This window comes from Arvicanthis niloticus, chromosome 4 (genome assembly GCF_011762505.2).
Source record: "Arvicanthis niloticus isolate mArvNil1 chromosome 4, mArvNil1.pat.X, whole genome shotgun sequence".
In the NCBI taxonomy this organism is placed as follows: Eukaryota; Metazoa; Chordata; class Mammalia; order Rodentia; family Muridae; genus Arvicanthis; species Arvicanthis niloticus.
In genome coordinates this window covers 109,633,629-109,648,045 of record NC_047661.1, presented here as the reverse complement: position 1 = coordinate 109,648,045, position 14,417 = coordinate 109,633,629, and the positions used below count along the sequence as shown (strand labels likewise).

The 14,417-nt window shown below is 36.2% G+C and overlaps 1 protein-coding gene across 3 annotated transcripts in view; it reads right to left on the bottom strand.

Moving 5' to 3' along the window:
- Nucleotides 1-14,417, bottom strand: part of Tbck (TBC1 domain containing kinase) — a 138,345-nt gene that overhangs the window by 78,695 nt on the left and 45,233 nt on the right. For all 3 annotated transcript variants that reach the window (XM_034500616.2, XM_034500617.2, XM_076933263.1), the window contains exons 15-20: nucleotides 12,346-12,444; nucleotides 10,127-10,189; nucleotides 9,721-9,847; nucleotides 8,643-8,693; nucleotides 7,286-7,369; nucleotides 2,200-2,285 (exon numbers count right to left, since the gene is read on the bottom strand). In XM_034500616.2, the coding sequence (XP_034356507.1) occupies nucleotides 2,200-2,285; nucleotides 7,286-7,369; nucleotides 8,643-8,693; nucleotides 9,721-9,847; nucleotides 10,127-10,189; nucleotides 12,346-12,444 (510 nt within the window). The remainder of the gene's footprint in view (nucleotides 1-2,199; nucleotides 2,286-7,285; nucleotides 7,370-8,642; nucleotides 8,694-9,720; nucleotides 9,848-10,126; nucleotides 10,190-12,345; nucleotides 12,445-14,417) is intronic.

The window sequence follows — 14,417 nt, the reverse complement described above, 5'->3', positions numbered from 1 at the left end:
ACTGTTATCTTCAGCTCAGATGGTAGGGTCAAAAGGCTACCAGCTACTGAGAGAGAGCCAGCATCATTTCTCTTAATGGCCATCTGACAACTGTGCATAGGAGGCAAGCTGAATGTTATTCTGAACATTTTAGGGAAAAAAACCTGTTCTCTTAAGAATGAGGAAGTATAATTTGCTATTCTCATTTTTAAGGTCCTAGTATATTTCCAGAAGCAGAAATGCATCAAGAAAGAATGATAAAAATCACTCTGGCCCCAGCCTCTCCAAACAGGCACTACTTAGTCTATTTATATGTAAATCACATAACTGCCACAGCTTAGATGATCTAGTCACATCAGTGCACAGTATCCCAAGCCACTTAAGCTTCAGCTCTGCTTGGTGCCCAGAGTTCTGTGACCCACAGCAAATGGAAGGGAGCCAGAAATCATAATTTCCCCTGTAACAGGAGCCTACATTTCAACGATGGAGGATTAATGAAGGCTTGCTTTGATAGGATTAGTTCTTGAGTGGGAACTCAGTTTGGGATCTGATTATCACTGCACCCACTCTTTGTCTGAACGAATCGTAGCTCGCAGTATTATTAGAGGCACAGCCTTCTGAAAGATAATTTTAAAGGAAGAACACGGAAGTAATAATGGAAAGGGACAGTAAGAGAAGGCTCATAGCATGCTGACCAAGTGCAAGTGAGGAATATGTGACCAAGAGTGTCAGAAAGCCCCACGTCCACTCCATCCACAGCTGCTCACTGTCACAGGCTACAAGAGCATATTTGTTCTTTTAAAAAGCTAATTTATTTATTTAAAAATTAAATTACATATCTGTATTTACATTATTTTTACCTTCCCTCCAACTTCTACTCCTACCCGCCCCCCTCTCAAATTCATGGCCTCTTCTTTCAATTATTATTGCTACATATATACTTATGAATTAATATATAAACACCAAACTGCTGAATCCATTCATTGTTGTTATGGTTTTAGGACTGACCAACAACATACTGGATAACTAACTCAGCTCAGCAATGGCTAAACTCATTTATCGTCTCTCAGAAGTCGCTATTTTGCCTGTAGCTCTTCAAATTGTTGTTTCTAAAGTCACCCAACTAATTATTTAGTTAAAAGCCTCATTTGCTTACTTTCTATGGCAAGGAACACTTGTAGATGAGACTTTTCTATGTGTTAATATATAGTACTTTTACCCTCAATTTCTTTCTGTGGCCAGATTCTCAGAGAAACCATTACCTAAATGGCATGAAAACAGATGTAGAACAAGTTTCCGGAAATGCGTGGAGAAGCACGATTAGAGGGTCACTATCAGTACCAGTGGTGGGTGTTAGGGATGTCCAGAGTTTTGCCCTGGGCTGTATACTACTTTAAAGGGCACCATTCTATCAAAAAAAAAAAAATATCAAGTCAAGATGAAAGCCCTTTAGAAAACAATATAATAAAACTTTTTTTTCTAGTAAGCTGACCATGCCCCACATATAAGGGATTTAGACAGCACAAACTGAACTTGATGAATTTAGAGACAAGAGAGGAAGTGAACAAGGCTGCTCACACAAAGTTGGATGGTTGGGGAGAGAGATTTGAATCGGGTAGGAGATGGGAGAGGGGTAAATATGATCAAAACACAATGCACAAAATTTTGAAGAATTAATAAAATATTATTTTTAAACCCACTTTTCAATAGGTTTTAAACAACAAATAGTTAATAGTAAATGCATGAGGGAACATGAAACTTTCTTTTATGTGAGGACGTGGAAAGTAACCACACAAACAGAAAGCGGTAATTGCCATTAGCAACATGAGCAGACATCTTATGACCAAGAATTTAAAAATACCATTTTTTATTCTGTCATTTCTGCTCAACCTAACCACTTCCAACTTACACTCTGCAGTGCACCAGGCACACTCATGTCAGAGATGAAGTCAATGCACCAGGCACACTTATCAGGGTGAAGTCAATGCACCAGGCACACTCATATCAGGGATGAAGTCAATGCAATGCATCAGGCACATTCATATCAGAGATGAAGCCAATGCATCAGGCACATTCACATCAGGGATGAAGCCAATGTACCAGGCACACTCATGTCAGAGATGAAGTCAATGCACCAGGCACACTTATCAGGGTGAAGTCATTGCATTGCACCAGGAACACTCACATCAGGGATGAAACCAATGTACCAGGTATACTCACATCGGGAATGAAGCCAATCTCGTTGAGGTGATTACTCAGCTCTGGATCATGGAAGGCGATCATCTGGGAGAACACAGTCAGGTACTCTGAAAGGACAACAACGATGAAGACAACCACTATCTCCAACTATCTTAAAGCCTTAAGTAAGTGAACCACAGCTTATGCTGGGTGAGAATCCAACTGCTCCACAGAGCAAGGTACATAACATATAATTTTCCATTCTGTTACTACTTGTCACAGTGCTAAGTATTAAACAAATATACCAATAAACAATATCACAATTTACTTTCAGAGCTATCTGTTATTTCTTGGGTCAGAAATTAAACACAAGATAACTGATATTTTCCAATCAAAGTGTACACATACATTTGCTCTAGTAATAGTAAATATGTTTCTCGTTGATAAAATGTTTAGAAGGTGGAACAGACCTATACGTAAGGAACAGTAAAAGACAAGTAGGCACAGGAGAGTAACAGTGACTCAAACTGCTTTCTATATACAAAGTTCAGCATCTTTTCTAGTTGTAAATTTTTTCCTATGTATAATTCTGTCTGGCATATGTAGAAATATGAATTTAATTGGTTAACAAAAGTTAATAAAAGTAAGTAAGTGGTAAGCAATTGAAAATATCTTTTGTGGGACCGAGAGCTAGCCTGGTGTGTAAAAAGCCTGCTATTGCAAGCATAAGGAGCTGAGTTCAGACCCCTAGCACCCACATAAAAGCTGGGCACCTATAATCTGCAATAAGAAGCCAGGCAGATTTCAGGGAGTTACTAGGGAGTTGGTTCAGTGAGAGACCCTTTTGCAAAAAATAAAGTGGAGAGTGATTTAGAAACACCTAAATTCACCTTCTAGTATCCACGTGCATATGCAACAAGTGCCTGCATGCACGCACGTGCACACACAGACACAAACACACACACACACACACACACACACACACACACACACACACACACACACGCACACACACATACACATACAAAGAAGAGGGTAAAAGTCCTTGTGTACACAGATAAGTATTGGAGAATCCAGGAAAGTTAAACACCAAGGCTTATCTTTTCAAAGAAAAGACATGTTTACCTGTCTCCTTTCCTGAATACTGGAAAGGTAGTTTACAGTCCTTTGCTATCTGTAGGGCCAGGCTTCACTGGAATTCCCCCAGAATATTATGTTGTTTATCCAAGACTTTTACCCTAAATCTTGAGCATTGCTTCTTGGTCCACAAAACCATCCTTAGGAGAAGTGCCACCTGTACTTTACAACAGATTAAGTAACTTCTGTTATCTTAGGCCTGGACAATCCTGACTCCCATCGGCACCATGTGTACCTCAGTCAAGCTCCCTAGACCCTATCTTCCACACTGTCTCTTTATGGAGAAATACATATCCACTTTGTAAAAGAGTTTCAGTTGTAAACCTGTCTTAGGCTTTGTTGAACACATGGGACAAAGTTAATTGTCACTGGAAAACTTTTTTTCAAAATTGTGCTGTCAGACACTGCTTGTTTAAGCTAGTTGGCTTAAGCTAGATGGCTATGTTGAGCTGAACTGAATTTCATTCTTGTCTCTGCAGATTATTTCACTGTTGGCTATAAAACTTGTAGGGACCCTCTTACACACACACACACACACACACACACACACACACACACACCTTTTGTTTATTCTATTACAAGTTGTAGGGTTCAATATGAAGAATATATTCTAACTTTCCCCATTGTTTCAATAGGTTACTATTTGTACCAATTTATTGATTACATACTAATGGACCTAAACAAGATTGTGTGGTAGCATGTGTTCTAAATCAATAACTTTGTTTGTTAAAACAGAACCCAACTTCAAAATTAAAAGGCTGTAACCTCAGCACTTGTGAGGAGAGAGAAGAGGACTGTAACATCTACCACAGCCTGAGCTACAAGGTAAAACTAAACACAGTATGGCAAGACAAATGACCTCAGTTTCTCTTTTTGAAATTGAAATAATAACAATAAAAATTGAAAACTTTCCTTTGATAATCTAATTTTTTCTGACAAAATAAGAGATTTTTAAATGAATTATTTGGTGAAATATCTCTAAAAATAAAGTATCCTTGCTTCATCAGTTTTTGCAAGTATCTATGTTATTTCAAGAAATAGTAACAAAAGTTACCTATTACTATTTCTCAGCTAACACTGCTCCTAATTATTCCTTGTATTTTAGTTACGTGCTTATAAACACTGTGTGCACTTTTAATAAGCAGAATCAAGTCAAGCAAAGGAAATGTCAGTGCTGTACTCGATTCAATGACATAAACAAGTCCCACAAATGACCCAATGTGAGCATTGCTTACTCAGTCTAGATAAAGAATGAGATGTTCAAATTAACACATTTATTGATTTACTCTTCATTCAATTTGCCTGTTCCCTCACTTTAGAACAAAATAGTATAATTTCAATGAATTCAGAGTTACAAACCAAGCTGAAATCCCTAGGTAACTTTGGCATTTATCTTTTCTTTACCTGCTTTCCCACCATTGCTTATGGTGTATCTATAATTTCAATTACCTAGAAGCCAGCAGTATGCACCATGAGCCACAAGTGATCAATTGTATATTGATAAGCTATAGTTAGTAACTTTCAACTTCTAGAAAGCATGTTTCAGTTTAAAGCAGAAGTTCATGCCTCAGGCAATTCTCCACAGCTACAAAAGGGTTCCTTTAAAATTATTCTACTTTAGCCTGATAAACTTAGTGTGTGGACTTATCCAGCTAATTAAGGACTTACTGGAAACCCCACCCACATTTTCCTTGTGTTCTGCCAAATATGAATGGCTAGATTTATGCCAGCATGCACACACTCACATAAACAGATATATACGAACACACCATGTATTACCATTGTATTCAATGTAACTTCACGTATGTTATATACGAATACACCATGTATTACCATTGTATTCAATGTAACTTCACATATGTTATATACGAATACACCATGTATTACCATTGTATTCAATGTAACTTCACATATGTAAGTATAATTTATAATATGGCAAAGTTTGGGCTATGGAAAACAAGCTTTCAAATGAAGCTCAGAGTGAGGTCTTTATTTCAAGGAGAACATGAGAGAAAATATGTGAAAACTGTATCATATTATACATTCTCCCCTAATAGAACTTAAAATTCCTATAAGTAACAAAAAATCCAATTGCACATATTCTTTGATTTGAGATAAAACTGAGGGAATTAATGGTAGTTACAAAGAAATAGAGCAATGGTGAGATTAAAATAAAAGATCCCACACATGTTAGTACTATTGAGTCTATATATCTTATATGCATGGGTGTTTTGTCTGCATGAATGTCTGTAGACTATATTATGACTGGTGCCCAAAGAGAAGATGAGAAGAGGGCATTTGTTCCTCTGGAGCTGGAGTGAGATAGTTCTGAACTAGCTCACAGGTGCTGGGCATTGCACCCAGGTATTCTGAAAGAGCAGTGCTCTTAATTGATGAGTCTCCAGCCCCTAATAACCCATTTTAAAGGGATATTAAAATGCTAAAGCACTATAATTATTAATTAAAAATGATGAAAATATGAATCAAGGTCCTCAAAATAGTCTCAAAGATAGTATTTTCTAAAGGTGAACACTATTCAGATTTTTAAAAATGAAGATATTCATAAAATCACCCTAAAACATCAAGTGTAGTTTCAATACAATTACATAAAACTAAATATAACTTCCTATATTTTAATAAGAAAACATTTTTATTTCTTGAAATAAGGTATGTAATGATAAAGAAGTATGCTTTCTAATTTCTGTATATTAAATTTTATTGTCCTCTTTTTTTTATTAAATACAGTGCAATTACAATCCCAATGAAATTGATATAAATCTCACTTAATAATACCATAATTTTATGGCTCTTTATATATAAGCTCTATTTGTTTTTAAAACATGCACAAAATACATTGAGAAATGAACTTTCCAAATCTCCTTGCACGTGTCTGTGCTGGCTCCTCTCTGATCAGCATTTCAGCACTGACTCCCTCAGCAGGGACAAGCAGGGTGAAGGAAGCAGACGACAGATTCAAAGCACATGCCTGTCCACTTACTGTTCAGAAAGGACACACATTTGCTAACTACTGTCTCCCACAAGGTGTCTAGTTTATCCTGAAGCTGATGCTCACCAACAGGGAGAGATGCTGCTGGGGTCAAGTATGCCTCCTGCTCTAGCATGCCAGAGGCAGGAGGAACAAAGCCTGCTTGAGCTACACACCGAGCTTCAGGTCAGCTGGCTACAGAGCCAAAACAAGCCAGTCAATCAAAACAGATACAAGGTATGCTGACTCTGGGCACTCCAATTAGCAAATAGAGGAAGTTATTTCCCACTAAGAAAGTTGCAATAAAGGCTTGACCTCCTTTCTAAAAGCCAAAGAACAAGCATAAATCCTTCTAATGAATGGGAAGAGGGGGTTCAAGAGAAGAGAAAAATGATTTCTCAAACATGTGGTGGAACTGGGGCTTGCAACAGTGTTCACACATGCTAGGCAAGCACTGTGCTACTTAGCCTGGACTGAGGGTTCCGTATGTGAACCATTCTTTCTAAGTTAGCAAGCAAGCTCACCTTGTAGTCTTTCTAGTTAAGATAAACCATTTTCTATACTGGAAAAAAAATCTTAGCCCTGTATTTTATTTTTTCCATTTAGCTTTATCTTTCCATGTGAATATACCTCGATCTTATAAAGCAATTATGTTGCTGTCAAATTTCATTGGCTAGCATATGCATATACTGTAAGCTATAAAAACTATTTTCAATATCACTAAACTCTAATGAATAAACTTCTCCAAAATAGCTTGTTTTCATTTTAACTGGTAGAGACAAAGTACATGTCTGCATCTGAATTGAGAGCAGATATTAAATAGTCATCAGAAAAGGACCATAATTCCTTGAAAAAAATTTAAGAAAAAAAAAATCCTGACACTTCTTCCTGGGTTTTGGTTTTGAAGCATCAACAAAAGCCACTGGGTCAAAACTAGTATCCTGAAGATTGGTCTTCTGATAGAAATGTGTTCCTATATAAAGAAAGGAAAAGGCATTTGCTTACCTTGTATTACATGTGAGTTGTCTTTCAAAAAGAAGTTATACAGGTATTTGGGAATAAAAGCAGACATGCATGCATACGCCAAAGCTAAGAAAGAATAAAGCAACCCCACAATCAGTTACAGAGTAATGAGCAGCTCCTATTCACTCAGCACACACTCTGTGAGTCTACTATTAAACACAATTATAATGTAAACGCTGGAAACACAAAATTATAGGAAGAAAAGCTTCTGATATTTAAAAAGGAGACACTGAAAGATAAACATTCCAGTAATTTCAATTTCAAATTGCTATGGCAATCATTATCCTACAATAATAAAATCTTAATTGCCTAGACTTTATTATTTTAAACTTCTAATCATTCATAATTAACAAGGTGCAGAAACCTCATAATCCTTAATTACTACTGATACAAGCAAGATTCCTGGACTTAAGAGTACTAGTTATAACCTGTACTTTCAAATACAGATCTTTTATTACTCTTGGATCCAACTAATAATTGGGTATACCTGAGTAAGCCCAGCAAAAACCGGATCAGACTAGTGAGTGAGCTTATAGAAGAGAGCACTATAAAGTCATTCAAAGAAAGAAATCTAAAATTTTCAATATTATTACATTTCTACTCAATTCCAAAAATTCCTATTGCTAGTAATGATAGTATATGTAAGATGGAGAGTCAGAGGTGAGATGCCTATATATTACGGTAATATAGGATATCATACTACATGAGTGGTAATTCTAAATGTGAGTGTATCTAATATACCACAGTTGTTTAAAAACCTACTATAAAAGGTCCTAAAACAGATAGAAACCAAAACTCTGCATTAGCAAAGAGCCTGGCACGCTAAGGTTGGCAGCACTGGCATATGGGTCCACGAGAACAAAACAGACATAGGATCAACCTGTTGGTCCACAGAGTGTTGCCTAAGATCACAAAATGCACAGAGATGTCTCCATTAAACAAGTATGTTTGGTATAATATGTGTTGGATATATAATAAGGGAGAAACCTAACCAATATTGATTGGTTTATAAATTATTTAGAAAATATATTTAATAGTAATTTCTAGAAAAGTCAGTATCTTCTACCAAAGATCATAAAAGTGGTCATCAAAGTGGGTAAAGTAATTAGCAGAATTAGAACAATTCCCATCAAACTGTCAAAAATGGCCTTATGAAAAAGAATACCCTCTAATACTCAACTAATTATTTTCACCCTCTAAAAAAAAATTAACACAATTTCACAATATTTTATGATATGTGCAAGGTAAAATATAAGAATTTTAAAACAAAACTTCTGTTTTTGAGCCTGATATTTAAGAATAATATGCATACTGATTTCTCGGTGATAGGAAAGCTTACCTTCATTGTTGAAATTTAGATACAGGAATGGAGCACAGAGTGAGTCGAGACCTGATGCAGGGAAGTTGAAACCAGAGAGAAGTGAGTGCCTTCCAGTAGATTTGCAGAGCACCCACTCCACTCCTGCCTTCCTCCAAACAGATCAAGCACTGTGCGGTCATTGGCACAGAAGTGTGTTCTGTCAGTAGTTACTATGCAGAATAAATAGGGTCTGACATGTCCCAAACAACACGAAGAGCAGCACAGCAATAGTGACATAAATATGTTGGAGGCTTCAGATACAGTCAAGACTGACCCAAACCATGTGTGAATTTGGTAATTATTTGGCCTCTTCAGAGATGTCTCCTCATGTAGGAGATGGATCTTTGTCATATTAGCCTTTTTCCTTCAGGATTATGAAATAAAGTCTACAAACACATTTATTTTATTGATAATAGTGCCTTTAATCTGTTAATACTCAAATTGGACCTATAATGGGTTAGAAGGAAATGTATTCTCAGGTATGCTGGGCAAAAATAATCATACCTTCACGAGTGGTCAGTAAGCAATATAAAACTCAAAAACAAAATACCCTGCTCATAACAAAACACTCAACAACAGGAATTCAATAGATTTCTTATTTATGAATTAATGATCATAAAGATAATAATGGCAAATGAAGACATCTAGGCTTATAGACATTAATGATACTAGAGAGAAAAAGGAAACAAACAAAATGAGCACTTTAAGGTGATAGATAGTCCATTCCTAATAACTACAATAATTATCTGTTAGGAATACTTCAGTGGTAACATTCTCAAATAGCCTAACATCTTTTATGGAATGAGTTATTTCACTACTGTGATAAGAGTAAAACTGTTTCCACAGATTAGACTCTGTTTTCCTGTCAATGGCACTGAAAGCTGTTGACTTTTAAATATTATGTAAAATGATATCCCCAATGCATTTAGACCAAGTTTGTTTAATAATTTATTTAAAGTTAACATCTTCAAAATACACTAGAATTTCAGAGGATTTTCACCCTTTCAAAATAAAAGAGAAAGGACTTGAAGAAACATCCTAATAGCTGAAATGTTACCTTGCCAGTACACAAGATCAGGATGAGAGACTACCCAAGCTTTCAGTACACGCCGGAACTTTGCATGGCCTTCTGGTGATGACAACAGCTCGTCATACTGATGGCAGCGAGGAATATCCACTTCAATCTGTAGGCAGCAAAGCAGGAGGTGCAACTGTAACAGATGATCCCACACACTTCTAGCCCTTGCTTCTTCAGCACATGTAAGAGACTGCTTCAGAATAGCTCACCTTTATAATCCATTAATAAAGTGTACGGGTTTTTAAATTAATCTTTGGAAACATCACACATAAGTTTCTGCGTATAAGAGAAACTTTTTCTAACAACACATATTTTGGGCAGTGGCAGAATATTCATAATGAAGGCAATAGATAAAAGTTGGGAGAATTGTCTTAGAACACCTTACTTGTCTATCTGTGGGAATTGGAGTGTCTTTATCAATGGCGTCATACTTGGCATGAATAGCTCCCTGCAGAAAATAAAATACATAAGTTTCTTACATCCTTAATACAATTGGAAGTACATATTAATATGCTGGGATCGTACGTATTTTAATTTTATAGTTTTTCTAAATTTGGAATACTTGCATAAAATTTACTGGTACGGTGTCTCTAATCTAAAAATGCAAAACCCATTTTCTTTTTTCAGCAAGATGTCAATACTCAGAGCATTTATATTTGAAATTTTTGGATTAGTCATGCTTTTAAGGAAAACCTGTTTCTTATAAAAATCTAATTTTGAAGATCAACCTAAATATGGATAGTTACATTTGAACTGAAGTTTAGTTCACAATTTAGACATCCTCTCCATCTCTGACCATGTCTGATGAAGTCCACTTTGGTGAGGTGGACGGTTACCTGGTGTGCTGCTGTGCACCTGCAATCCCAGCAGTCAAGAGGCACGGTGAGACCTTACTTCAAAAAGAAACACAAACAACCACCAAAGAACCCTTTTGAATTATATATACCAAAAGGTAAATGACCTTAGAGGTCCCTTAGCTAGAGAGCACACCAAATTAACATTTTCTATGCATTACTAACTCACTAATCAACATTTTCACAAAGAAGGTATTACTTTAGAGAGAGGTTTATTTATCAGAAGATTTTCTGTTAAGGCAAGTGAGGCAAGTAACTTGTCCAGAAGAATGACAGTAGCAGGAACATTTGAGTAACTATGCTGTGATCGGAGAACAGCAGGCTCACTAACATTTCTTAGTTACAGCATCACACAAAGAATATCTGAATATACTGCTTTAAATTTCAATCATGTTCTATAGGATCACTCATGAAGAAGTTCTTATTTCTATGACTTACTATAGTGGTAGAGAAAGCCAAGAATTTAGCAAAATTATTTACTGCGTACATTTTTAGGGGATATCTATCAATAATGTGTTTGGAAATCATGACAATTTGAGTCTATCTGGAATATAGTATAGTTCTATAGCACTAATTATTAACAAGTGGTAAAAAGCAACAGGCAATCTTGTGAAGTAACCAAACACATTCAAAGAAATTTGTAGAATCTCATTACAAGAATCAAGAATAGAGAAAAAAAAGTGCCAACAGAGATCTATAAAGGTTAAAAATAACTGAGGTCACACTACAGGATGGGCCCCACACTCGGGAACAGTTGGCTAACACAAATGCACTCCATGCTTTTTGTTAGTCTGTTTTGATTTGAGCGGGGGGGGGGGGGGGGGGGGGGGGGGGGGGGGGGCGGCGGCAGACAGACAAAGAACACACTCTCAATAATGAACAGGAAGTTGGATGGATAGGAAGGTAGACAGGATCTGGGAGGAAATGGATGAAGTAGGAGAAACAATATGAAAAATACATTGTATAAAATAATTTATATAAAAAACTTTAAAAAGATTAAAAATGGTCAAGGGAACTAAGATGGTGGCATGTATCTACGAGAGAACACAAGCAGACAGGATGAAAAGGAAATTGGTAGGAATTGAAACAATGTGGCAAGGACTTATCATCATGACTTGAACCAGATTCTTCTGAGAACACAAGCTTGGTGAGTAACTCTGGCACAGTGTGCTTTCCCTCACTGCTGGGATCAGGTAGAGAAGACAGAGCAGATTTTTCTCTTGGCAGGTTGGCCAAGGTGGAACAGCTCTGTTAAAAGCCACTAAATTACATTCATAATTTTGACAAGCCACAACTGAATTAAAATATTAATCAATTTGGAACCGCTTATAAATTAAAGTTATATTTAAAAAGGAAAATACTTCATAAGGAGGATGGCACTTAGAACTGAGAAATAGTCACTAGATAACTGGTTTAAAATAATAATATTTCCCACGAGCACTAATAAGTACAATATTAAAGAATATCAATATAATTATATTTTATACTCTATTCTTTTCAAGTATTTTTCTACTTAAAGTAGTTAAATATATATATTTAATATATAGTTTTCTATTAATAAAAGTAAAATTATATGTAAAGCATTATAGTTTTTCTGAGTTAGGATTCTTTCATATAGTCCAAGCTGACCTTAAAGTCATAACCCACTGCAACAGCCTCCCATGCATTTGGAAGATAAATATGAATCCCTATACACTTTGTATTCTTTCTATACACTAATTATCAATTTCCACGCTTTTTGCTTTCTTACCTCAACTCCCAGAAGAGCAGCCCAGGTTAAACCCCTCATAAGTGGAGGGATGTCAACTCTTGCTTCTTTCCAGATTTGATTTTTTTTGTATGGGTAAGCCTATGATAAGATAAAAAGTCAAAAATTAAAATCATATCATGCATATTTATTAACAAGAATACAGTAAAACTAGAAATCAATCACCAGAAAAAGTTTGAAAATTACTCAGATACATAGGAAGTCAACAGTATACTACTGAACTATCTATCAATGGGTCGAATTATGAAGAAAATCAAAATATTCTTGACACAAACAATAATGGAAACAACATACCAAAACCCCATGGGATAAAGTAAAATTAGTTCTACAAGGGAAATTCACACAAATCAGTAACCACATCAAACAAGCAAAACTATTTCACAATGAAAATCTAAAGGAACTAAAAAGAAGAACATGCCAAACTCAAAGCTAGAAGAAAGTCAATGATACACATTAGAGCAAGAATAAATAAGATAAAGTCCACAAAACAGTAAAAAAATAAATAAAATGGCTTTAAAAATAAACAAAATTACTAAGCCCTTAGCTATACTTTAAAAGAAGAAAGAGAAGAGGAGTCTGCAGATGGCTCAGTGGTAAAGATCTTTTTCTACTTTTTCTAAGGACCAGAGTTTGGTTCCTAGCACACACATGTTGACTCACAACTGCCTATAACTCCAGTCCAGGGAATCCCATACTTTCCTCTAACCTCTGTGAATACTGCACACACACTGTGTACATACATACATTCACTCGGGTGCTTTCTCTTTCTCCCTCTACCTCTACCTCCTCCTTCCTCCTCCCTCCCTCCCTCCTCCTCCCCTGCAAAATAAATAAAAATCAATTCATTAAAATAGAGAAAAGTTTCAAATACAATCAGAGATAAAAGGAAACACATATGACTGATACCACAAAAATACGAGGGATTGTCAGAGATTAGGAACAACTATAATCAGTAACTTTGATAAACTGGAAGGAAAGGACAAATTCCAAAGTGAACAGCACATACGCTTCAAGAGGGAATGATGAACAAGTTTAAAATAGGTTATCAGGACTGAATCCAGAGTAAATAGATTCCCATTTCCACGTAAACTCTAGGACTAGACATTTGAACAGTACCAAATGCTTAGAGAAAGCTAATTATCAATTCTCAAATTATTTTTTAAATACAAATAGGAAGAATTTGTTTAAACTTATTCTAGAGCACAGCATTACCCTATACCAAACCCAGACAAGAAAACTGCATCCCTAATGAATACAAAGCACATTTTTTTTAACCTAATACTATAAACTGAGTCCCATAGCCCATGAAAACCTCAGTAGAATCCAGTGGGTTCATCATATGATGGCTCATCACACACAAAGCAAAAATGGAATACATAATATTAACACAAGAACAACAATCATATTATCCTATTAGTAAATACAGAAAAAATTTAACAAGATCCATTACCATGTCCTTAAAAGGAATATTTACAAACAGGATGGAAAAGAATATATCACAGTCTATGAATAAGCCCAAAGCTAACAGTATTCCACACTGAGAAAAGCTGAACACATTCATTCTAATGCAAGGACAAAAATGGAGCAAAGACTGAAGAAAAGGCCATCCAGAGACCACCCCACCTGGGGATCCATCCCATCTGCAGACACCAAACCCAGACACTATTGCTGATGCCAAAACGTGCTTGCTGACAGGAGCCTGGTATAGCTATCCACAGAGAGGCTGTGCAAGAGTCTGTCAAATACAGAAGCAGATGCTCACAGCCAACCATCAGACTGAGCACAGAGTCCCCAATGGAATAGTTAGGGGAAGGACTGAAGGAGCTGAGGGTGTTTGCAACCCAATATGAAGAACAACACCAATTATCTGGACAACCCATAGCTCCCAGGGTAAACCACCCACCATAGAATACACATGGAGGGACCTGTTGCAGTAAATCTCTTGCCCATAGGAAGTCCATAGAAGAAAAGACACAAGTCAATAAATATCAAATGAATGCTGCATGCCTAGACTGGGCAGATTTACCATTAAACTACACTACTCCCCGGCTAAG